The sequence below is a fragment of the Petromyzon marinus genome, chromosome 4 (genome assembly GCF_048934315.1).
Source record: "Petromyzon marinus isolate PM22_M1 ecotype Great Lakes invasive population chromosome 4, UKy_Petmar_22M1.pri1.0, whole genome shotgun sequence".
Classification (NCBI taxonomy): Eukaryota; Metazoa; Chordata; class Hyperoartia; order Petromyzontiformes; family Petromyzontidae; genus Petromyzon; species Petromyzon marinus.
Window position 1 is genome coordinate 12,144,864 of NC_133670.1, and position 24,271 is coordinate 12,169,134.

At 44.4% G+C, this 24,271-nt stretch overlaps 2 protein-coding genes across 3 annotated transcripts in view; both read left to right on the plus strand.

The window, feature by feature from the left end:
- The window catches only part of LOC103091846 (5'-AMP-activated protein kinase subunit gamma-2), a 45,498-nt gene extending 40,068 nt beyond the window's left edge, over window positions 1–5,430 (plus strand). For both annotated transcript variants that reach the window (XM_076056702.1, XM_032946227.2), the window contains 4 exons: window positions 451–488; window positions 939–1,085; window positions 3,120–3,276; window positions 3,822–5,430. In XM_076056702.1, the coding sequence (XP_075912817.1) occupies window positions 451–488; window positions 939–1,085; window positions 3,120–3,236 (302 nt within the window). In that variant the 3' untranslated portion in view covers window positions 3,237–3,276; window positions 3,822–5,430. The remainder of the gene's footprint in view (window positions 1–450; window positions 489–938; window positions 1,086–3,119; window positions 3,277–3,821) is intronic.
- Window positions 5,431–7,106: 1,676 nt separating this feature from the next.
- LOC116938711 (uncharacterized) lies at window positions 7,107–24,051 on the plus strand. The gene is made up of 4 exons (XM_032946224.2): window positions 7,107–8,964; window positions 15,050–15,185; window positions 18,030–18,133; window positions 19,042–24,051. Exons 1-4 carry the CDS (start codon window positions 7,888–7,890, stop codon window positions 19,318–19,320), a joined length of 1,596 nt encoding a protein of 531 aa, XP_032802115.1. The 5' UTR covers window positions 7,107–7,887; the 3' UTR covers window positions 19,321–24,051.
- Window positions 24,052–24,271: the final 220 nt, after the last annotated feature.

Below are 24,271 nucleotides of genomic sequence, written 5' to 3' on the forward strand. Positions count from 1 at the left end.
GTATGTCACCGTCCTCCATCAACAAACGTGCAATCTCCACCTGTTATGTGATAAGCATTTATCGTTACACACCGCGTTCCCCCCCCCCCCCCCCCCCCCCTGCACTCCCTGCCCCCATCGAAAACCATATAATTATCCAATAGAGTGGCATGCATGTTCTATAGGTGCATTTTTAAAGGCGGGACACATTTCAGGCCCGTTGGACTTTATCAGTGTGGCTGAATTTATATAACGTCATTGTCAAAAGGGCTTGTTTTTTTTATTTGCATGCACTGTGTAATGTTTGTAATGTTTGCTTTTTGATATAATTGATCTGTTATGCTAATAAATAGAGAAGTATTCAGCTAATACATTATTTATATGCCAATTTTTATAATTGTCATGAGTGGTTGGTATTTTAAAGCAATGTTTATAAAAGTATTGACAATTTTATTGTCTTTTCTGCTCTAGGGAGAGTGGTGGATGTTTATTCTAAATTTGATGTAATAGTAAGTATATGTATATGTTATTCATATTTCAACACAAATAATAATTTATATTTGTAAATAATCCATAGAAAGTATGGTGGACCATTCTGAACGATTTATGTAGAGCACACAGAGTTAGGATAAAACAAATTGGAATGCACCCCTGCAAATTATATTGATTAGTCATTCTTGGCTGTGCTGATCATGAATAAATCATATTAATATACCAATATTTCAATTTTCATGAATATGTTTTTTCTTCTAGCATTTCATTCAATGGTTTTGAATGCAGTGTAGTTTAGATGCGTAACACATGCAAACATTTGACCTCGGAACACTCAGCGGCATGAAGCATGTCGGGTCCGTTTACACACATTTGTATAAAAAAATATATATCAGCGATTTAATAAATAAAAATAACGGCGATGTCCCTGGTATTATCTACCATTAACTCCGACACATACGACACAGAACCTGGCGGCAGAGAAGAACTACAACAACCTGGACGTGACGGTGACACAGGCGCTGCGGCACCGCTCGCAGTACTTCGAGGGCGTCGTCAAGTGCCACCGACAGGAGTCCCTGGAGACCATCATCGGCCGCCTCGTGCAGGCCGAGGCAAGCCCCGCCAAACAGCTCGCTCAGCAGACACGGGGCCCAGATATCGTGGTTCTGCCCACATCACGTGGGCCACCCATATCAAAATGGACATTCAGGGCACAATGGGACCACGTGTAGCACATGGGCCTCCCAAAGCGTATGGGACACCCATATCACGTCGTAAGCCCATATCAAGTAGGCTACCCATTGGACGCAGGCAACTCATAACCCATGGCCCAGTCCTGGCACATGGGCCATCCATAGCTTATGGACCACCTGTAGTAATGTGGCCATTCTCTGTAAGATGGCCATCCATAGTAAATGGTCCACCTTGAGAAATAAAACAGATTAGAGGGTCTGCTAAATGTCCATCGACCATTTCCTATAGTCTTGTGGACCACCACTGGTTTGTGGACCCCAGGTTAGTAGCCACTGGCCTATGGCACATGTGCAATGTAAGTTGACAGGCTCAGATTGGGACTCATACCACACATACAACACTCATGATTACGCAGACATCAGCATTAAGCCTTGGAGCTCCACAATGTTGAAATTAGCTATAAATCAAACTACATTCACAGTCATGTATATTTGTATACTCTTCTTTATTTTAATTTTTAAGCATACAGTGTTTTTTGCCACCATCAATTAAAAACCCAACAAGTGTCCAGCCAATATTGCATAATTCGCGATTATTCACTGTAAACCAATTACGTAATTAATGATGCAGTAATAAAATTAAGATGACATTTGCGTCACGTTTCAAAAGAATACTACATTTTCAATACAACAATGAATGCAATTACACGAGTTTACCTTTAGAGGCAACCTACACTGCATTGCATGACCCAGCTGTACCTCGATCGCCGCTTGTTGGAGAATGTCACAGCGTGAATCCGGAAGGGCAGTGGTTATGAATGCGGGTGTATTCACCATAATTACGCACTTCACAGTGAACGTTAACGCTCCCAAAAAAGTAATTATGTATGAGTAGCCCATTACGTGACAGCGTCTTGTACCGAGTTTGCCAAATTCGGATAATTACCTGAAAATAGACCAATTGAGATTAAATATCGCAATTATTACCTCTTACTGGCAGACTCATGCCCCCTTGCAGGCCAGTGGTGAGCCACCTTCTGAGCACAGGGACAGCTGCCACTGGAAGTGGCCTTCGAATGTTGCAGATTACGCAATTTAAAGTGCTTTGAGCTGCTCAGACATGGAAGCGCCATGCATTTGTTTAAGATTATAAAAATTATAATTATACCCATGGAACACCATTTAAGTATAGATATGTATAATGTATTAATATTTAAACATACAAATACCTTCAAGTGGGTAAATGTAAATTTAGATACATTATTTATTTTGAAATGTACTCCCAGGAAGCGCAGTTGCATTGCATTTAGGGCATGCAATCATAGTTATTATTTAACTTTGAACCTTTAAAATGAACATTAATATTTTACAACATTGGTATTCCTTTAATGCAAAAAAAACGTCTTGAGTTGAATAATTTCCCCCCCACATGCAAAATACTCCTTGAAAAGGTAATGGCTATTGCAGCACCCCTATGAAAAAAGAATCAGTCCTAAGACTTAGTATAGCTTCCCTGGATAAATAAAAGAGAACTCTAAAATAAAGATAACTCTTTCTATTATTTATTTTATTTTATTTCTACGTGACTTTACCGAAAGAACCAAAGAATAAAGATAACTCTATCATAATTCCTGCTGAAGCAGTGGCGCAATCGTTATCCCACTGTGCTATGAACCAGGCAGCCTGAGCTCAGCTTCAACCCATGACTAACACCTGTGGTCAGTGATATCTGAACTGGTCCTCCGGGCTCTGTCACCAACCTGCAATGACCAGCATGGTACATATGGTCAAAATAACCACCGAGAGTGGCACAGCATAGGGTGGCCGATGTTGTTCTGGGTGATAAACAATTCCTGTTGGTGATAAACAAGTCATGAGCACATACCACTATCTCCTTCAGTCTGGGCCAGTGATTATCCAGTGACCACGATCCACATATCCTTTGCTCTGCAGGTACACAGGGTGGTGGTCGTGGATGAGAATGACCGGGTGGTGGGCATCCTCTCGCTCTCGGACATCCTGCAGGCCCTCATCCTCACTCCGGCTGGCGTGGATGCCCTGAACAGCTAATCTCAGCCAGAGCCACTTCAGCTACAACTCTCATAGCCAGGTGACAGCTCCAGGTGTCTTTACTTGCAATCAATTAACAATTATGATTTTTATTCAGGAGAGAGTCCACTGAAACAACACATATCTCGCTCTAAGTCATGTTTTAAATCAGTTATGATAATTATTCGTTATTCATAGATACTGTTATTCCCACGTAGGACCACAAGGGACATCAATCATGCGGGGAGGCTTATTGGTCGAATTCAATACGCAATGGCTGATTTAGCATTTATTTAGTCAATACATTGCATGTGACAGGAGGTGAAAGTCAAAGCAAAACAAAACACAAATAAATAAGTAAAACGTAAATGAGAGAAATTGTGTTCGATTGCTTTAATACTGTACATTATATAAAAGGTATAATGACTAATGATTACTGTACTTTGATAATATTAAATGCCATCTGGCTATTGCGATTCCCCTTTTCCATATATACTGCAATGTGTAATTGACTTCATCATATTATTTGTAATGCCTAGGGGCTATGTGCTTAAGGACGTTTCGGTTATATTATTTATATTTAGAAATGTATATTATTTCTTGCAGATGGGTGCAAGACAGCTACTTCCACTGCAGTCAAGTTGGAAAACAACGTCTGCAAAACATTCACGCTTGCACACTGCTCATGGGACTTGAAGCTTCACAGAATGCAATGCAAAGACTGCACTTGGAAACTCAGACGTGAAATCTGGAAACGTCTTATCCTGGTCCACATGGACAAGGTGTGACCACATTTGATTGGGCGACAGCATCCCCACAGAAAGAGCAACGATCTCTCGTGTAAACTGTACATTTTATATGTTATAAAATTTTCTATAGTCTGAAGCTGATATGCGCTATGATTTTGAAAAAAGGGGGATTTATTTATTATGTTCTCATAGGTTTAAGTGACATTGTATGAATTGAATTTCCCATAATACTGTATTTAACGTTTGAAAGCGCAGTGCTTAGGAGAGGTACAAACAAAATGTGTTATTTATTGCTAGGGAGCGCTTTCAAGCCAGCTGCTAAGGTGTGCATTGGCAAGGTCGCATTGTTCCTAGCATGTTTACATCACATGACTCATTAAAGAAAAAGGTTCACGATTTCAAAAGGGTGTTTATTTATGTTTCATTTATTTTGCGTTTTAGTCCCTAAATCCTCACTCCCACTTTTTTTTTGCAATCTAGAATTTGCGAACAAAGTACTGCAAAGCCTTTTGATTTAAAGCTTCCGTGACTGCAGGGATTCATATTATTGGTTCTTTCGGTAAAGTCACGTAGAAGGGAAACAATACAAAAAATAAAAATATAAAACAATATTGTTTCATATATTGTTTTATATAAACAATATTGTTTCATATTTTTATTTTTTTTATTGTTTCCCTTCTACGTGACTTTACCGAAAGAACCAAGAATACTGCAAAGCCTATCAGGAATCCAGCTCAGTCCTGAGATGGTATCGATCCTTGGTTTGTTGGTTCTTAGGTTGTGGGTGTATAGTCAGTCTGGGGGATATAATTTCTGAAAGACAAGTCTATCCATAAAACAGTGGTGTGAGTATGTAACAAGCCATTCTTATTGCTTTGTCAAGACGTCCTATTATATTGTCTTCGAGATTACATGCCACGTATATAACGGGGTTTTTGGGCAACCCGCACATATTTTTTTAAAGTAAAAACTACATATTGCCCTCCCAAAACGCAGCCATTAAACAGCATGCAAGGCACCGCTGACTCGTGTAGCTGCGTCTCCTCGCTGCTTAGAGACGTCGCGTATCAGGCAGTTCCAATGTAGTTGTGTGCTTGTTGGTTATTTGTACGATACCTTTAAATAACATTGCCACAAGCTGTAAATATGGTGCATTTGATCTTGATGCAAATATAGGGCAGCCTAGCATCACGTACTAGCCCGGCACATACATATGTATGTAAGTTGATCTTATTAATGGGAGTATATGAAGGTGTGTTGAATGTCTGCAAGGGCCCAGAGCACTACGAGTCTACTATTTTGCTAGCGAGGCAGTTAGAATTTGGAGATTAATTCGCAGTTATGAAACTTAAAAATGAATACACCAGCAACTGATACCAATGTGTTCCAGCAGAGTTCAAATTCACTGTGGTGCAGCATGCAAAGCAGTTGCGTGCTCAGAAACAAATAAATTGTGACATCAGTGATTGTGTGTTTTTTTTATATTCGCACGTGACTCAATGATGCATCTTGGAGAATCAATAAAAGAATACAAGGTTTATAAGATGGCCTATTGAAATATGTACCGAAATATATGAAAATGAATTCCAAAAACTTTTCAAACAATTCTGAAAATGTTCATTCTGGCCCAATGAGCATTCAGGCAGTGCTCATTTCCTATTTACAGCCCTGAGCCGGTGGTGGAAATTCCACATTTCTCTGGTGGAGGTAATCAACCACTTTTGACTTGGCAGCAAAGATACACTATTTATTTGACGATGCTGCTGCTGCTGCGTTAGCAGTGTGCTCTAGCATAAATAAAAAAAAAATCAATACATTTGTCAATGTATATATGCATGTTGAACTTCTTTCACGCCGTACATAACCAACCTTGACAATGTTAGGTGTGGGGGGAGGACAACATACGATACATAAAAATCACTTGGAAAGAAATTCGTTTTCAATCTAGATTTTTAAAATGCATCGCACTGCCTTAAAAGGTAAGTCTATGATAGGCAATCTGTCTGGCATTGGCCCTTCATTGTACAATTTTGGAATTAATGCATCGAATTCAGAGGGTTCACGTGCTGAATCAACCCCTAACCCGGATTTGATCTCCCAACCTTCCAGTTGTGCGTCGCTCGACTCAACCGCGGAACATCCAGGTCGAAATTATAAGAACATCTTTATTTAGATCAGTTGAGTTCACAATCCCACGTACTGTTATAGATTTAGGGAAACTGCAGTCGTCGGATAAACGAGAAATAATGGTATTAAGTCTCTCACAAAATAGGAGCGGACTTTGTGAACTGCCCATTACAGGTTTCCCCTCTCTCTTTGTGCGGTGGATGTGTTCACAAAGCGAAACCACACGAGGCAGCTGCCTTCGAGTGGTGCAATACAGCACACACACAATGTTGTCGTACATCAGACCTCATAGCCGTATATGAGTGAATTCAAACCGCATACTATAGGTTTAGCAGCATCTACGCGAAATCGCACAAACAGAACCCGCATAAAGCGAAACCTGTATGACCACATTCTAAGCATTACTTAGTAATAACAAGTAAATGTTATCGCTGTACAGCAGCTACTTTATTCATAATCGGTTTCCTTCGGGCTAGATCGTGTAAGTGCAATGGCAATTTGATCTATAGTCCTCCAGCACCCGACAAAGCCAAGCAAAAATCAAGTTGTCACGGCGGGCAAATGTCCCAATTGATTACGTGCTTCGGCAGCTACGCGTGCACAAATTACTCTTTGATACTCACTTCAAGGACGGAACTCGCGAACATTGTTAATGAGTGGCGAGATCGAGTGACGATAAACAAACACATGGGAAATTCCGCGGACGTCTTGTGTCGGTGGTAACTTGAACCCCAAGATCCCTTCGCTTTCGTCTCAACAGACTGCTGGGGAAAGTTGCTGTCGGCGAGCAGCTCCGATTCCGCCCCGCACCCTCCGATTAGCGCGGTTGGCTACGTACGGTGCGAAAAAAAAAGTTCACCGTACATTCGTATTAAGGCCGGGCACGGCACACGACGGGGATGGGTGGCCACAACACCACGCCCGGCCACCTTTGCTCTCGCTCGTGGCGATCTTTACACGTCGCAACAGGTACTCATTTGAGGCCGAGTCGACCTAGTGGAAGTCTAGGACCGGTTTGGATAATCGTCACCCAACGTTGGCCGTGAAGCGACAATGGAACTCGGCGTGGCGGGGTTCGCAGCGCAGCGCTGCCCCGCCGTGAACCCAACACGAAACGCGCGCGTTTAGGGTGAAACGCGCGCGTTTAGGGTGAAACGCGCGCGTTTAGGGTGAAACGCGCGCGCTTCCCATGGCAATCGTTTACGACTCCGCTTCCTTGCAGACTTCTGCTGCGCCCCTTTCCCTGTGTTTGGCTCATCGCTCGGAGCCACACGCGGCGAGCAGCAGTTTGGATCATCCAGAGAGGCGAACACGTGCGCGGCGCAGCGACGTTGTGCGTGGGGGACATCGACCCCCCACCACACACACACACACACCCCTATTCCCTGGCTGACAGCCTGCAGTGGTGATGATACCTCCACACTTAATCACACACACACAGGAGTCGCAAAGACGAAGCCAGTGCTGCCGATGAACCTGTTATCTGCGTCACCTGAGCGACTGCGCATGAACCCAGCACGTGTCACACCTTGCGCACCCGTCAGCCTTTCACTGCAACGACGCCGTGCAGCGCGGCCACGCGCGGCAGCCACAGCCAAGGAGCCGCCACGTGCCCGATCCTCCTGCTCCTCCTGCTCCATCACCTCATCCTCCTCCATATCCAGCGAGCTCCGTGAGCCTGTGGCGAGGAGGAGGAGGGTGTGGGTGGGTGGGTGGTAGGGGGTGGGGGGTAGAGTTCCCCGCCGCCGCCGCGGCGCAGGATACCACCAACTCCGGAAGCGAAGGGCGAGCCGACCATGGGCACCGGCAGCTCCAAGGCGCCGCCGCAGCACCTGGAGCGGACGAGCGTCGCGCACACAGGCGGCGTGAACTGCATGAGCGCCGGCGAGGACGGCTCGGCGCTGCTGCTCACGGGCGGCGAGGACGGCTCGGCGGCCCTGTGGGACGCGGAGGCCCCGCAGGGCCAGGGTCGCCGGGCCACGCTGCGTGGCCATGAGGGGTACATCACGCACTGCGCGCTCGCCGCCGACGGCGCCCGCGCGTTCACGTGCTCCGCGGACCGCACGGCTCGCTGCTGGGACGTGCAGAGCGGCCACTGCCTGCAGGTGTACCGGGGCCACGCGGGCGTCGTGAACAGGGTCGTGCCGCACGCCGGGTGGCTCTTCAGCAGCTCGTACGACAAGACGGCGCGCTGCTGGGACACGCGCACCGGGGACGCGCTACGCGTCTTTGCCGGCCACAGGAGCTGCGTGCTGCCCCTGGCCTTGTACTGCCCTACGGGGCAGCAGCAGCTACGACAGCGCGAAGGGCATGGACGGGGAGCGTCAGGAGGATCTGAAGGATCGAGGAAATCTGGGGGAGCAGAGCGGCAGGTGCGCGCGGACGCGGTTGCGCGCTCCTCGCCCAAGTCCAGAAGTTCCACTTTCATCCTGGAGGTGCGCAGAGCTGATCCCGGGGACACCAACATCGCGTCCTCGAAACCCACACCATCGTCGTCACCGCCATCATCATCATCACCACCACCATCAACAATAGCACCATCGTCAGCGTCGTCGTCGTCGTCATCTTCATCGAACCCAAAGGGTGAGAGGAGGAGCTCATCGGCGGCTCTAGCCGCCCTGGAGGAGAACACCACGCTGCTGCTGATGTCGGGGAGCGTGGACGGCACCGTGCGCCTGTGGCGGCTGTCGAGCGGTGCCTGTGCGCGCACTTTGAGGGGACACCAGGGCCCCGTTCTGTGCCTGGCCGTGGACGCCTCGAACGGCGCCCTCTACTCGGGCGGGGCGGATGGGACGGTGCGCAAGTGGGACCTAAGCAGTGGGCAGCAGCTGCGCTCCTACACGGAGCACACCGACCTGGTCATATGCCTGCAGGTGAGGGCTTCTGAGCATGGTCTCAAGGCTTACAGGTGAACGCCTCGAGGCAAGGCCACGTGGTTGCCGGTGAAGACTTCAGGACGTGGGTCTCATCGTTACAGGTGACGCATGTAGACGCGGTCTTAAGGCCTGTAGCTGAGGACCTCTGAGCCTGGTCATGTGCCTGCAGGTGTGAGATGCTCTACGTGGTCATGCTGTTTCAGTTGAGGGCTTCGACACACGGTGTTATGGTGAGAGGTGATGGCTTCGAAATATGGCCACATGGTGTTTGGCAGGTCAGGCAGGGCTTTTACACCGACGCTGCACTCATATGTCTGTGGACTTCTCAGCCTGGTCATGTGTCTGTAGGTGATAGCGTTTAAACCTCTTACTTTGTCCACAAATGAGCCTGCAAGTGAAAATTAATCACACCTGGTAACATACCACGAGGTGAAAAATGACTCAACACATTCCTTAATGACTCTGCCTGAAAAGGAACATCACAATATATAACAGGCAATGGTTCACGCAATGGACCGTCTCCAGAGCTATGTGTTTAGTTTTTGTTTGTTTGTGTTTATGCATCACTGTCAACGCAAATATCACCAGGTCTTCAATACATACACGTCTGTATACAAGTGATGGTGTCATGACCTGGTCATAATCCTATAGTCATGGGCTATTAATTTGGTCATATATCTACAGGTGAGTGTATCTTGAACTGGTCATACAGCTACAGAGAGGAGTGCGAACCCGATAGCTATTTTGCATAATAGCTCGTTACGAGCTGCCATATAAGAACGTGGAGCGTATGCTTGTGTCTTAAGCGTGTTGCTCTTTCAAGTAACATCTGGAAACACGGCAAGATTTGTTTTAGAGTCGTGACTGCTGATGATGAGACTCAGAATGCTGAAACCAGTCCAATTTTTTTTCCTAACTAAATGCGTACAGCTGTAAAACATTTGTCCAGAAGTTAAAGACGTTGGTGTCTCTTTGTAAATAAACCCTCAGCTGGTCTGCACTAACGTTGCGATGTAACTCGGAGAATAAGACGGAACGACCCTTCAGTCAATAGGCACCCTCTCCTACACACTACAAAACGCACTTTGCACATTATAATTGGTTCCAGAAGTACTGCCTCCTCTATCCACCTCGCTTAAATATCCACTTACTCCACAAAGTGCGGGGGTCAGTCCATTTCTGCCACTCCCTCTGGAACAATCTTTCCATTACCTGTACATGGGACTGACTGTCCCATTGTTTGACTAAAGGTCTTCCTAAATGCATTATCACTGATTCTTTTAAATCCCCCTTCACCTCACCTGCTGAGCTCTTTTATAATTTGTTATAGGTACGTGTGTTTGTATCTAGAACAGAGGATGTGTGTGTTGATCTCTTTCGTCACCCATTTATAAATACATAATTTACGTACGAAACCTGAGGGTAATTTTTATAACATGGCAATCATAGGCGGAGTTTTACTTCTATATTAGGGGGGGGGGGGGCGGCAGGGTTTAACTTTGTCTGTAACATTAGGAATCGCATACAATTAATGTATTTTTAAGCGCGTTGCCCTCCCTTGCCCCCCTCCCCCGCAAACTCCGCCCATGATGGCAATATACAATGCCTTGCAATTGCTTGAACAAATACGAGGCATAAAAAATATATTACAGAAAGTATGATTTCCTTTCTAAATAAGTGTGATTTCAGAGAGATTTTAACGTGTATGAAACTGGCCGTAAGATGAAACCTCACTTGAAAAGTGTCTCCGATACAATGCACAGCAGGCGAAACACTGCCCACCACAGACTATTACCACGATCTACTATGGGGATTGACTGTGACCACTGGCCGAGGAAACTAGAGCTTTGTTTATTGTTAATATGAAAATGTATTGTTCAAACCGTGGGCTGCAATGACAATTCGTGGTGACATGGCCTCAGAGGCAAGCATTGCCATTGCTGGGGAAAGTCACGCCCCTCCCGTGTGCAGCCACGCGTGCTATGCCACCCGGCTGGTTTTTTTTATAAGAATGAGACCAGTAATTCTTGAAAAATGTGTCCTAACAATTTTAATGTGTCCCAGCAATAACCCTGAATGAAAACTCATGAAAGATAAGTGACATATGCCCTGAATGCCCTCCAGCATGCCATGTATATGAACGTTTCCAAAACATACATCACGAAGAAAAAAATATACTGTTTTATTTATGACAAAGTTGAGGGTCTGATGGAAAATGTAATTTTTCAACGAAGGCCTCAATAAATAAAACCATTGAAGAAAATATAATTCATATCGTACAGATAAAAATATTTCATTCTGCACCCACGATGGACGACAACTTGTTTTGCAGCTGACAGCAAGCAAATACAGTGGCGAAGACAAGGAGCTGAATGCCTGCCTGCCTGTAATAAATGCTGCTGGAAGTGACTGATAGTTCATAACTTATTCCAGTCAAAGTTAAAAACAACTGATTATATATTGCTACAGCAGCAAATAGATACATGTATAGTATAGTCAATTATACACAGTGTTTTACTGTTTTATAAACACATTGTGTATTTTTCGATTATAAGCTTTCGTGACTGCAGGGATTCATCTTCTTGGTTCTTTCGGTAAGGTCACGTAGAATGGAAAAAATAATAATAAAATAAAACATAATAAAATAAAATTCTCACGACGTTTCGGCCACAACACAAGTAGCCTTCTTCAGGTGAAGGAACAGAACTGTTGGGACGACAGCGCTTCAATGAACACTGCTAAGCTTGGCAGCATCTTTTAAGCTGGGTGGGAGGAGCAGAGCGCCTTGACAAAGGAGTTTACATATTAACAGAATAATTTAGCATTGAAATAGATGTGTTAATGTCTTCAATGCTAAATTCTTCTGTTGATATGTCAAGGCGCTCTGCTCCTCCCACCCAGCTTAAAATACGCTGCCAAGCTTAGCAGTGTTCATTGAAGTGCTGTCGTCCCGACGGTTCTGTTCCTTTACCTGAAGAAGGCTACTTGTGTTGTGGCCGAAACGTCGTGAGGATTTTATTTTATTATGTTTTATTTTTATTATTTTATTTCCATTCTACGTAACTTTACCGAAAGAACCAAGAAGACATTGTTTATTATGTAAAATAAAAAAGCCCTGCACAAAGTACTATATATACTTAAATTAGTGGGCTTCTCGATTTCAGGGAGTTCTTTCCTAACATTATGATAATAGGCTATTGCTGAGCAGTTCATGTACATTTGTAGCATGGTTACGAAAGCAAACATGATCATTTGTTTTTCATGTCAATAAAGTTGAGAGACAGGACCAGCTACTGCTCATTTAGGCGCACCGTGAGATGTACGAATCCAGTCTTAAGCAGATGAATGTGATTCTGAGTCTGGCCACGTTGGCCTAGTAGAGCTTATGTAATACCTGTTTGTTATTGCAGCCTTTTCCATTATTTTCATCTTCATTTCTCTCTGCATGTTCCCACCCTCTTTACCCCCCAACATTGACCCGCTCTGCTCAAGATCTGGAGGCAGATTTGGCTTAGTCCTTTAATCCCATCCGCAAGGCATCACTTGTTGCTATAGCGATGGTTGTGGGCCACTCATTCTTCAGGCAGTGGGTGGGAGCAGAGTGGTAATTAAGTGGCACCGAGTGGAACTCTGGCCCATTACCCAGCGCGCCCTCAAAAGTGCCCTTTCTCTGCTCAAGCTGTGGCTATTTTGTGGCATTTTTAGTTTCTGGGGCATGCTGAAACGCAGCTGCTGGGAGAAAGTTGTACAGCATTAATCTCCACACACATTACATAAACGTGTAAACATATGTAATTGCATTTATGTTTTATAAATGAATTACGACTGCAGTAGTTAGGCTCTGGATGTGTTATGTAGTGTGGAAATTTAATTAAGAGACCATGAGGTCCTTCAATGTGTGAATACTATTCGACTGAAATGCAGTGGAGTAAAGCGCTTGTCATTGAACGAGTTACTAAGGAATGCACATTGGGTTATCCATGTTATTTTAGACAATATACAACAATATACAACTGAGAACATATATATAACATTTTAAATGTTTTACATATATTTTTTAAGTGATACAATATTAAAAAAAAACTATTACACAGACATATGTTCGAATGCAAGCTAGCAATACGCATACTTTATGCATTAAGCGTGAGGGAATATGCATTCATGTTTTTTTTGTGAGGAAATGGTACTTATCAACATTCATATGACCAGCAGTGGTGATTGTATGCCTACAACCACCACTTGGCTTTCCATTCCATGTTTTCACTCAACGCATCGACACCGCCAATGTTTAGCAATCAGTAAGCTGCAATATATGCATTGCTGTGCGCTTATCAACACAGCCAGCCCCTCTGCTGACCATATACTCCACGTGGGGCACATTTAACTGCTCACGTCTGTACAAACAGATAACAACCAGACGCATATTATTTCACTGTGAGCGACGGTTTGCAGGCACCCTTTCAAGTCAGCCATCAGCTACCACCTTTGTTTACATTTTAACAGCTTACCTTGTTGCATATTGAAGAGCTACTTACTGTACACATCAGGTCATAGATACACAATATCTCCTATTTGGTATGCAGTAGTTTTATTATTCTATGCAACATATCGGTCATTATAAAGTTATTGGCAATAGAGGTCTTACTGTGTTGTTAATGTGAAATGTGAAGTCGACGGCCAACACGACAACACATCCGCGTAAACCTGCTGACAAGTTTTGAAAAATCCTTTTTTTTTAACCCATTGCTTTGAAAAAAAATCTCTTTTTAGCACGGCCAGCCCAAACGTGGTGAATAGTGCAGACGAGGTGGGTGGGGGGGGGGGCACCACGAATTCTCCCCCACAGTCGGCCTGAATCGTTGACAGACAGGCGCTGTACAACGGCCTTTGACTATTTGGGCATGCGACTTTGCCTCTCCCCGCCACCCCAGCCCCCACCAAAAAAAAGAAATTCAGCCAAAACTCCGTTTGCCAACAATGAATAAAAACCACCGTTCTTTTCTGAGACGGCCTTTTATGGAGTTTTTTTTTCCTCCCCTTCTTGGATGAACAATCCGAGGATGTCGTTTGTTATGTGTTTGGACTTGTGATGCGTTTTTTTTGTATTTCATTCAAATATCGGTAGTGAGGAAATCAAAATAACGTGTAACAAATGGAAAATTTTATTCTCTTTATATTAGGATTTATTATTCCATTTGCCAGAAATTTGGAAATCATTGAATTATTTTTTAGCACCACAGGCAAAACCAAATCAAAAGTCTATAACGTGAATAAACAATAATGATACCTAAAGTCTAAGACAAAATAAAGATGTCCTCCGTTGGTCTTTCTGTCTGCGTGCATGCATGCATATCTACGTCTCTGTATGTATGTAAGTGTATGTGCGTATTTGGGAAATGGGCGGTGCAGTGGTTAGTGCACAGTGCTAAAAATTTGGCAACCTGAGTGGTTCCTGCCCACGGCTAACATCAATGGAGAGTAATACTGCAGAGTATATGAAATGGTCTTGGGTCTCACCTAAGTCAACTCATCTTTAAATGAATTCTTGGTGCAGTTTGCGAACATCAGCACTGAGGAGACATAGGCCAACAGTCCACAATACCTCCTCATGGGCAATGCTACCCTAAATAAGTGCTCGTTACCAGGAATTGAGGGCCAGGTCGACTCAGCCTCAATTAAGTACCCGGTGTAGTGTGTAAACATCACCACTGGGGAGACGAAGACGACCGGGCGTGGTCTTGGCAATCTACCCCCTCGAGTGCCATGCTGGCCTTCATAACAACACTTGCCCTAATAGTCTGTAAAGGCTATACAGGGGATCTTTGTCTTTGTGGACACAATAATTAGTACAATGTGCTAAGATCCTAACGAACTCAGTTAGATTTTACCATTCACAACAGATAAACTGATCACACCCGGCCACAAATGCTGATGGACGTGATTTTGACCGTACCACAACATCCCCACATACGTCTTGCTGGCTTGAAGAAGTGCTCACTAACAGCACTTGCTGTTGCTCTAGAGTTTTAAGGCTGACTGAGGCATCTTTGTGTGTGTTGGTGTATGTTGGGGGTGGCGGCAGCTGGCGAACAGACACCTGTATTCCGGCAGCTCGGATGGCACCGCTCGGCGCTGGCTGTCAGAGGTCGGAGGTTGCGCCCGCGTCTACCGGCCACACAAGCACACCGTCAGCACGCTCAGATACCACGATGGCATTTGTAAGCTCGCAACGCACGCATTTTCCATGTTCTGAGATGGGTTGTTTGTGAATACACTGCTAAAAATGCCACTTTGCTATGTGAGCTACCAAGCTCACACCATTGACACTAGTCCTGCGCTGCTGTACAACATCAGGCATATACACGACTTTGATCTGTATGACTGCACGTGACAATAACCAGGTCTCCTGGAAACTGTTTTTTTAGGAACATTGGCTGTTTCAGGAATTGTTTTATTGGAAAAGTAAAGTTCCTTGGCCAGCTTAACCTATGGTAACTGTGGCTAACCCAACCAAAAGTTAGATTAAAGGAAGCTCAATAGGCCATAATTTATAGGAAGTCCTTTAAGTCACAGTGGTAATCACAGTGCATGGCCTCCTAGTTTAAGGTGGGCATTAGTCTTGTGTGCTCTTATCAAGTTGAGCAGAGCGTGTGAGGCATTACGCCCACCAGGAAGCACATCGGGCATACACCCAGTAATGATTAATCACCCAGCGGCCAGGGGAAGCTTTGCTTCATTGCCGCTTCTATTTAATAATTTCTTAAGGGAGGGAATAAATCAGTTTTCCAGCAACCATACTTTGCACAATAATACAACCCTGTTTCTCATGATCCAAACCTTACCCAAGTTCCTGCCTTGCCCAAACAAACTTTCTTCTTCAAAAGGAATGCTTGCTGTAACTTATCTGTCAAACACTGGCCATAACAAACACATAGGGATAATGGCTTTACTCAGAAAATTGTGGCCACAGGCAAACAATGATAGCAAGAGAACGTGTAGAAACATGTCTAGAAATGTACTTGTTGCAGAAGGTAAAGTTATAGCTTACCCTTATGAGACAGATTCTGAATATTCAATCTCTTTTTTCAGATAGTCTTACAGACGTACACGATCAAGCTAGAACGTGCGTCATTGCAATGTTTTTACACTTGTATTCCAATGTATTTGACTGTCACATTTTCACGTTTGCCCATCTAGAATTAAATGTCACAGTCTAAACTGGTGGTGGTTAAACAACTGTAAAAATATGATAGCCATATTCAAAATTACGCCACACAGATACTTGTGTAGCTATATCCAAGGGGCCACATATATTTCGCAAATCTACAAAGCAACAGAGGATTGCCTCTTATGCACATGCTACTCCCTTCCCCGCTCCTGTCCCCACCCTCACTCTACCTTCTCACACCATCACAACAGTACTCGACCCCACTATGCCTCTAAATCTCCCATCCACTGCACCCCCATCACCTTGACTGCATTCCTTCCCTGCACTTGCTCACACAGCTGAGTGAACTTCTCCCCTGTGGACAGACTCCCACCCACCACCAGCCCTCCCTGGTTCAAACACAAGTACGTACACAGCCACAAATCCCCAAGCCATCGCCTCCTTCCCGAAAAACACGTGACCATCAGCACGATTTGAACAACCTGCAGGTCCTCTGTTCACCTCACTGCTTTCATCAAGTCAAAGTTATTCCCTGCTTAAATGAGCATTGAGGTGATGCTCTATCATCTAATGCTTACATTCCTGAGTGGTGAAAATTCCAAGCTCCTATGGTGGGGGGGAGTACATTAAAAAGACAACCACTGTTAACTTTCCTACAAGGTGGTACTTACTTTATATACCCCAGAGAGATGATTGGCCAAGTCAAATCCCAATCAGGATTTGAACTCGCATCGTACTGAGTGCAAGCTATTCGCTCAACCACTGAGCCACCTGTCTGAACGTTTTCAACCTGAAACAGAGCTTGTTAAATGGTCACGTGGTTATCGTTCTGATGCATATATTCACGGTGCATATATATTTTAAGAAAACCGCTGTGTAATTCGGCCAAAGGAGAGAAAACGCACAAGAGAATGACCACCGCGGAAGCGGTGAGATCAGTTAATGTGCAGGAGTGACAGATGGCTGCGCTGGCTGGGTCATGTAGCCTGCATGTCCAGCCACCGCATGCCCAATCAGCTTCTGTTTGGCCGGATAGAGGGGGCTAAACGGGCCCGACACAAGCTGGAAATAGAGATGGATTAATGCGGTACAGAAGGATGTGGAGTTGAGTGGCTTTCCTGAAGACTGGTATCAAGATCGGCCTCTATGTAGGAGGCTCGTAAAGGACACTATTGGGCAGTTCGAGGCAGTCGTCCTCCATCAACAATGGAGGGCAGAGGAGCGGCACTCACATCAACGAGCATTGTGCTGGGCAGCTAAAATGCAGCAAGTTGGCAGAGTAAGGGGCACAGCTGGTGCATCTGCAGTCATTTGAGTCAGTCAACCCATGGCACTTGGGTCTATCCCGTGATCTCCTGTCAGCGAGCCTTCGATACTTCACGTAGTCTCAAAGTGCACCTGGCCTGGCACAAGCGCCGTTGTGACGTTACCGCCACTTTGTGGTGAATGGCGGCTGTTGTCATTGATGGTAACAGCACTGGACCATGAGGGACGGCAACAGCGTGGAGAGTCCTTAATCCAGCAGTGGAGAGTCCTTAATCCAGCAGTGGATAGACAATGCCGACGATTATGAGAATGACAATTTGGCATATGCAGGGTAATTCATCATTCGATGATCTCGTATTCTTAAACCACTTAGTCATAGTTTGTGAGATGGGCTCTAAAATAAGGCTGGCATTGTATTGCTCTGACAGACGTTTAATTAACAATCATTGTAATCTTTTGACAATACATCAGATTTCTTGGTGGCTAGCGACACATTTACTTGCAAAGGTGTGGGTTTATGCCAATGACAGAAAGTGGTTTAATAACTTTGACAATGTTAAACTCTAACTGTATACTTGTGCAAGATGGGCTGTATCAATGAGATGCACTCTTGTTACCATGTTTACAGTGTTTACAGGCAGTGGAGATACTTTGGCCCGAGCGTTTGATGCAAGGTCTGGTGCCCTGAAACGCACATTTAAAGGCCACACAGGGATCATCAACTGCCTGGAGGTAAGAGTTGAGTCCATCGTTCTGGACATGGTTAATTTACATGGCTTTGTCAAATTAAAGCATGCCCTTTTAAATATTTGTTGTCGCCTATTGTCAATCCACTAGGGGTTGTTTGACCTTACTTCACGCTGGTCAGTGTGGGTTTGTGAAGTGAATTGGGTCATATTCTTGGGTTTGTCGGTAAAGTCACAAGCAATCGTCATGATGATGATTGCTTGCTTGTAGTTTTTTGGTATTTTTTGTTATTTTCTTTGAACCTATCTACGTGACTTTACCGAAAGACCCAAGAATATGAATTCCTGCAGTCACGAAAGCTTTAAGTCAAGATGACTTAGGTCAGTTTAACACATAGGCTTCCACGACCTATATCATCCATAATACAAGTTTTTTTGGTTAGAGCACATAAATATAAATATGTCATTAAAACCCGCCACCACCTGACACAGCCAAATAATAAGGTTTGTCACATAAGTAGAACATGCCAATTCGTTACTAGTACAGCACACCGGTGTATTGGAGAGTAAATCCACAACATTTACAATCTGAGTCCAACGTTTTGGCAGTAATTACAACCAGCATCATCAGGCGATACACCGGTGTGTTGTACTAGTAACGAATTGGCATGCTCTGCTTATGTGACAAACCTTACTAATTGGCTGTGTCAGGTGGTGGCGGGTTTAACGACACATTTTTATTCACGCAATCTAACCCACAAAAACCTCTATTATGAATGAGAAGGGTTCGCCAGAGCCAGTTACTGTCTGCAGAAATTGAACGCAAGTTGTTAGGTTCATAATGCAGTGCACCATCCACTGCACCACCACAACGCCTTAAATTATGAATGGTGCTATAAACATATATAATTACAATAACAAACGATGATTCAATTAATTGCTTGAACCCCACAGGTGGTAAACGGAAAGCTGTTCACGGGCTCACACGATGGTACGCTACGCATATGGGAGGTGCAGAGCCTCTATGAGCAAGAGAAGCCCCCTGAACGTGAGCAAAAAAAGGGAGGACTAAAGGGTCTAGCGCCGAGCAACAAGGTGGGAGGACTGCCCGAGACACAAGTGGCCGTCTCTGTGGGCTGGCCTGACGGGCAGAACCCTCCCGAGCACCTCTCGGAGCTCGGCCTGCAGCGTCAGAGAGAGATGGCCGAGCGCGAGGCCATGCAGCTCGTGTGAGCCATGGAGCCGGCATGCTACAGCAGCTGTTTCGGTTGCTGCCACGCTCTCGACGATGGCGTGAATGCCCTTTCAGACACCGCTGCATACTAACGCTTGCATGCATCGAGAGTACAAAAAAAACTCAGAAGGCTGCGCATTGTAGGAAAGAATAATTCCCCGACACCGACTGAAAACATATGTTGCGCGTACGTTCGTCTCGAATGTGCTGTCGGGCTGTACCAGACTGATTTCTGGCATGTTGTTCCAAGCGCTGGGAGCTCCTCCAGGAACTATTGGTCAGCACCAACAGCAAAAACAACGTATGCAGTTGAGTATATTCATTACCTTGACAAATTTACACGTTTAAGAAGAGTCGGTAAAAGTGAGTCAATCCATCAAATTCAAATACTGTACTGTATAATGGACTCGGGCCATTGTATTCGTAGATATGAAGCAAACACAAATAAAGTAGATTACAAATGCTTTCCACAATCACAGCTTATAACTTATAATAAATATAGAGTATTGTCAGTATTTTTAGTATTACTTTATAGAACGGTTTAAGCTGTTCGACAGCATCACTGCGGGTGTCATCTCTTCCACGGTTCAAATGGAGTTAAGCAGGCGAGAAGCACACCACTTACCACATCACAGTACGCTTACAAATGCATTTTTTCCCCCTCAAGATTAATAGTGAAAGTATAAAAAGCGTAGAGAAAGTGTACTCTTATATTAACAACTTAACAGCATGATTCATACTCTGTTTCTTTTAGGTCAGGTCGTGTCAAAATGTGTCGCAACCCCTCCTCCACCTGACACTGCCACGTGAATCAAACGTGGCCAATTGTATTACTGCTTTAGCAGCACCACCACCAGTGTCATTGTCGGAGAAGTAATTTCCACATTTAAATGGCTGCGACGTTCCGCTGGAGATTACATCCAGCGTCATCAGGTTGTTAACAGGAGCTCAGGTCTTGAGGTCTAAGCTAATCTCCAGCGAAATGTCAAAATATCGTACCCATTTAAACGTTGTGAAACCAATTGTGAATCATAACATTGGTCGTGAAAGCCTACGTATAAAATTAACAGAATTTTCAGTTAAGATGTTTTCAGCTGTCACACTCAAACCCACAAGAGGTTTACCACTACAAAAAATCTGTATTTAATGAGTCGTGTTCTCTCAAGTGCACTCAAGCGCCAAACGTGAATTATACAATGTATTCCATGATTGACGGGCACGTGTAATTGTTTATTTCAGTGCTGAAACAAAGAACACATCTGTCGTGCTCCTACCTAATACTGTTGAACTGTTGTCTTGTTGTCCTTCGGTGTAAGCGTTTATCCGGTTTACTCTGGGTTACGACAATGTTACCGTGGTGAGTGAATGCAAACAACATTGACAAAGTGGCAACAACGCTCAGGTGGACGAATGTGCAAATAACCTGGCCAGAGCAACTGACGCTTTCGGCAAACACCGTCTGAGCTGGCCAATGTGTCTTTTCACCAATGCGCTTACAAGTACGACAGTATTTAAAAATATAATAATGTTATTTATTCCCTAAACTATTCATGACACAACCACGAATTGCAATTTTATGTTGTTAGTTTAATCGGGCCGGCATTGATGTCTCACAATTTTGTTTGACAGCGTCACTTTTACGAATCAAAAAGGGCCTTCGTGAAACGGGAATTGACGTTGATAAACTGAGGCAAAATGTATCTTGCATACTCGTAAACTGGTTGTACAGTATTGTTTGGGTCTTTCGGTAAAGTCACGTAGATAGGTTCAAAGAAAATAACAAAAAACGACGACGTTTCGATCACAACACGAGCAATCGTCGTCCTGATGACGATTGCTTGTGTTGTGATCGAAACGTCGGAGTTGTTTTTATTTCTTTGAACCTATCTACGTGACTTTACCCAAAGACCAAAAGAAAATGAATTCCTGCAGTCACGAAAGCTTTAGGTCAAGATTTGGTTGTACTGTTCTTTGACTTGTGCAACGTGCCCGCTGAGACAAGGGTTTTGAAATATTCAACTAACTGGCCAGGTTGAGATCAAGGACAACACCCCCTGATGTAACGTCCATCAGAAGCAATGTAAAGCCTGACACTTGACAGTTGTTTTTGCTGTCAACAGCCGCAACTTAAGATATCTACAGCAGGCGTTATTCGAAACCTGCGTCGGTGGTGAAAGTTTTTCAAGCATGTGCGTTACAGCTCCTGTCTTGCAAAAAATATATATGGATGTCACACACTGCAGATAACATCACTCTTTAGTTCTTTCGGTAAAGTCACGTAGAAAATTTTTTAATAATAAATATTGATATAATACATTTCTTTCTACGTGACTTTACCGAAAGCACCAAAGAGTAATTCCTGCAGTCACGAAAGCTTCGAATATGTGCAGATAACATGTTTAATTTATACTTTGTTACACTCTTTTGTAATCAGTTTTATATTTTATTTTGTAATCTATACATGTACATTAGTCTAAGCCTAAATATTGTTGTTGAAATACTTTCTTTTGTGTTTTGTTGTACAAATAACAAACTACAGTATGTCTGTTGTAAAAATGTAAACATTGCAATTTGACATTTTTGCATTCGCAGCACCTTTTGCCCAGTTTCCAGGATACCAACATTCAATACCTCATACATTTGTTGATTGGGGTTAGGTAAATGATTGGATTGTTCCATATGTATGACGCATTTCTGCATCATTCATTTGATTTAACTGCAGGGGGAATAGGGTTCGTTTTGGTAAGGATGTAGTTTATCTGGAAAGTACAAACGTGACCGTGGAGAATTGGGTGTCGGCGCTGATTTCACATTTCCATATTTTACCCGCATGCAAGTGTAGTGGTTGATTTCACTCGGACAACTTTTGCTTTTATTCCAACACCACTTTATTTACAGTTCTCCACATGTCCTCAATGCTACACAGTTCCCTTGTTGCCACAGCTCGCTCGCCGTGCCTCACTCGACTCGCTCGCCGCCTTTGTCTCTCCAATCTCCACTTCTCCGTCAGCTCCGATGTCTCTGTGCTTCCCCCACTGCTGGCTGCTTCGTCTCTGCTCCCCGCTATCACTGTGCTCTCTCCACTGCTAACTGCTTCGTCTCTGCTCTCCGCTATCACCGTGCTCTCTCTACTGCTGGCTGCTTCGTCTCTGTCTTCCGCTCTTCACTATCACTGTGCTCTCTCCACTGCTAACTGCTTCGTCTCTGCTCTCCGCTATCACTGTGCTCTCTCTACTGCTGGCTGCTTCGTCTCTGTCTTCCGCTCTTCACTATCACTGTGCTCTCTCCACTGCTAACTGCTTCGTCTCTGCTCTCCGCTATCACTGTGCTCTCTCTACTGCTGGCTGCTTCGTCTCTGTCTTCCGCTCTCCGCTATCACTGTGCTCTCTCTACTGCTGGCTGCTTCGTCTCTGTCTTCCGCTCTCCGCTATCACTGTGCTCTCTCTACTGCTAACTGCTTCGTCTCTGCTCTCCGCTCTCACCGTGCTCTCTCCACTGCTAACTGCTTCGTCTCTGTCTTCCGCTCTTCGCTATCACTATGCTCTCTCGACTGCTAACTGCTTCGTCTCTGCTCTCCGCTCTTCGCTATCACTATGCTCTCTCCACTGCTAGCTACTTCTCTCTTCAGCTGCTCCACGTCTTGCCTCGTCCAGCCTCCGACTCCAACTCCCCGTTTCTCCTCGCGTCTCCCCAATTTATCCCCGCTCTCATTACTCCCCAATTAATTAACCCGCGTCCCAACGACGCTCCGCGTGCCCGTGCACCTGTGACCTCGCCAGACTTCAAGACGCCACTCCAGCTCTGACAACAACACCAGCCAATCACACTCCAGCCCTGACAACAACACCAGCCAATCACAGCCGTCCCTGGCTCCCCAGCTTAATTGGCCCAATCGTTACCTCTTCGTCCCAATATGACCCCCTACTGCCCTGCTCCTGCGCAATCTCACCAATTACCCCCATGCGTCTATTTATTCCACTACACAAGCAAAACACCGAAGCATCACGATACACATACAACAGTTTCTTATTTAATCTTAAACTACGGAATGAGATCATTTACTTTCACAGAGAGTGTGCCGTTGATTCATCTTGCGGCTTGAAAATACCTTGAGGACAAAAAGGTAAATAAAACCCTGAAACTCGTTTCATTGAAGCAGTGTTAGATTTAATACGCTATTTTTCATTGTCAAACAAACCCATTTATCAGATTATTGAATATGCTCATGCTGCATTTAGCTTGGGGGTTTAATATCCAATATTATTACTGCTTCTTTAAATCTCAGTTTGGTTTCTATGTTTATCAATCCTGATTACAAATTTGCCGCATGAGCTCCAATGAAAACATTTTGATTAGCATTGCTTGGAATTACCAAACAAATTAACTGGGCATGTAATTGATCCATGATTATCGGTGACAATTTGTGGTCATAGCTTTTGGTTCAACAATTGGTTGTTATTTAGGGCATTCTGGTGTGTGTCGAAGACCTAGTCACTGCAGAGTGTGTACAAAGCACTTTCATACACTGCATACAAATAAAAAACGATTAATTAAATTTTAATCAATGAATTAAGGCATTGTGATACACCTATAACTAACCTTGCGAGCGTACTGTTAACGTGTAATTAAACGGTGCTTTAAACAAATGGATCGTTACTCATCTGCATTTAAGTTGGCATTTTGTCTGTGGTACGGAGTGATTGGAGTGAATTAAACGTGTTGCCTTGGTACCATCTTCCCTGTGTGCAATCACTTGCCATCCCTGCAGCGATTAAAGCCTCAGAAGAATATACAAAACATTGTCCACAACAATAGGGAAACTTAGACTATATTACAATGGACATTAACATTGGTTTACAACCTTGTGAGATAAATATCTTGCCTCGACTCCCATCACAGTCTATGTCCAACCCCATGTCCCCAGGTCTATCGCCCACCTCGAAAGCTCCA

Bases quoted from the DNA above. Each gene is read 5' to 3' on its own strand.
- LOC116938711 (XM_032946224.2), top strand. From the start codon at position 7,888: ATGGGCACCGGCAGCTCCAAGGCGCCGCCGCAGCACCTGGAGCGGACG. The intron at 8,965-15,049 runs GTGAGGGCTTCT...GGGTGGCGGCAG, and splicing joins ACCTGGTCATATGCCTGCAG to CTGGCGAACAGACACCTGTA. The intron at 15,186-18,029 runs GTAAGCTCGCAA...CCATGTTTACAG, and splicing joins CAGATACCACGATGGCATTT to TGTTTACAGGCAGTGGAGAT.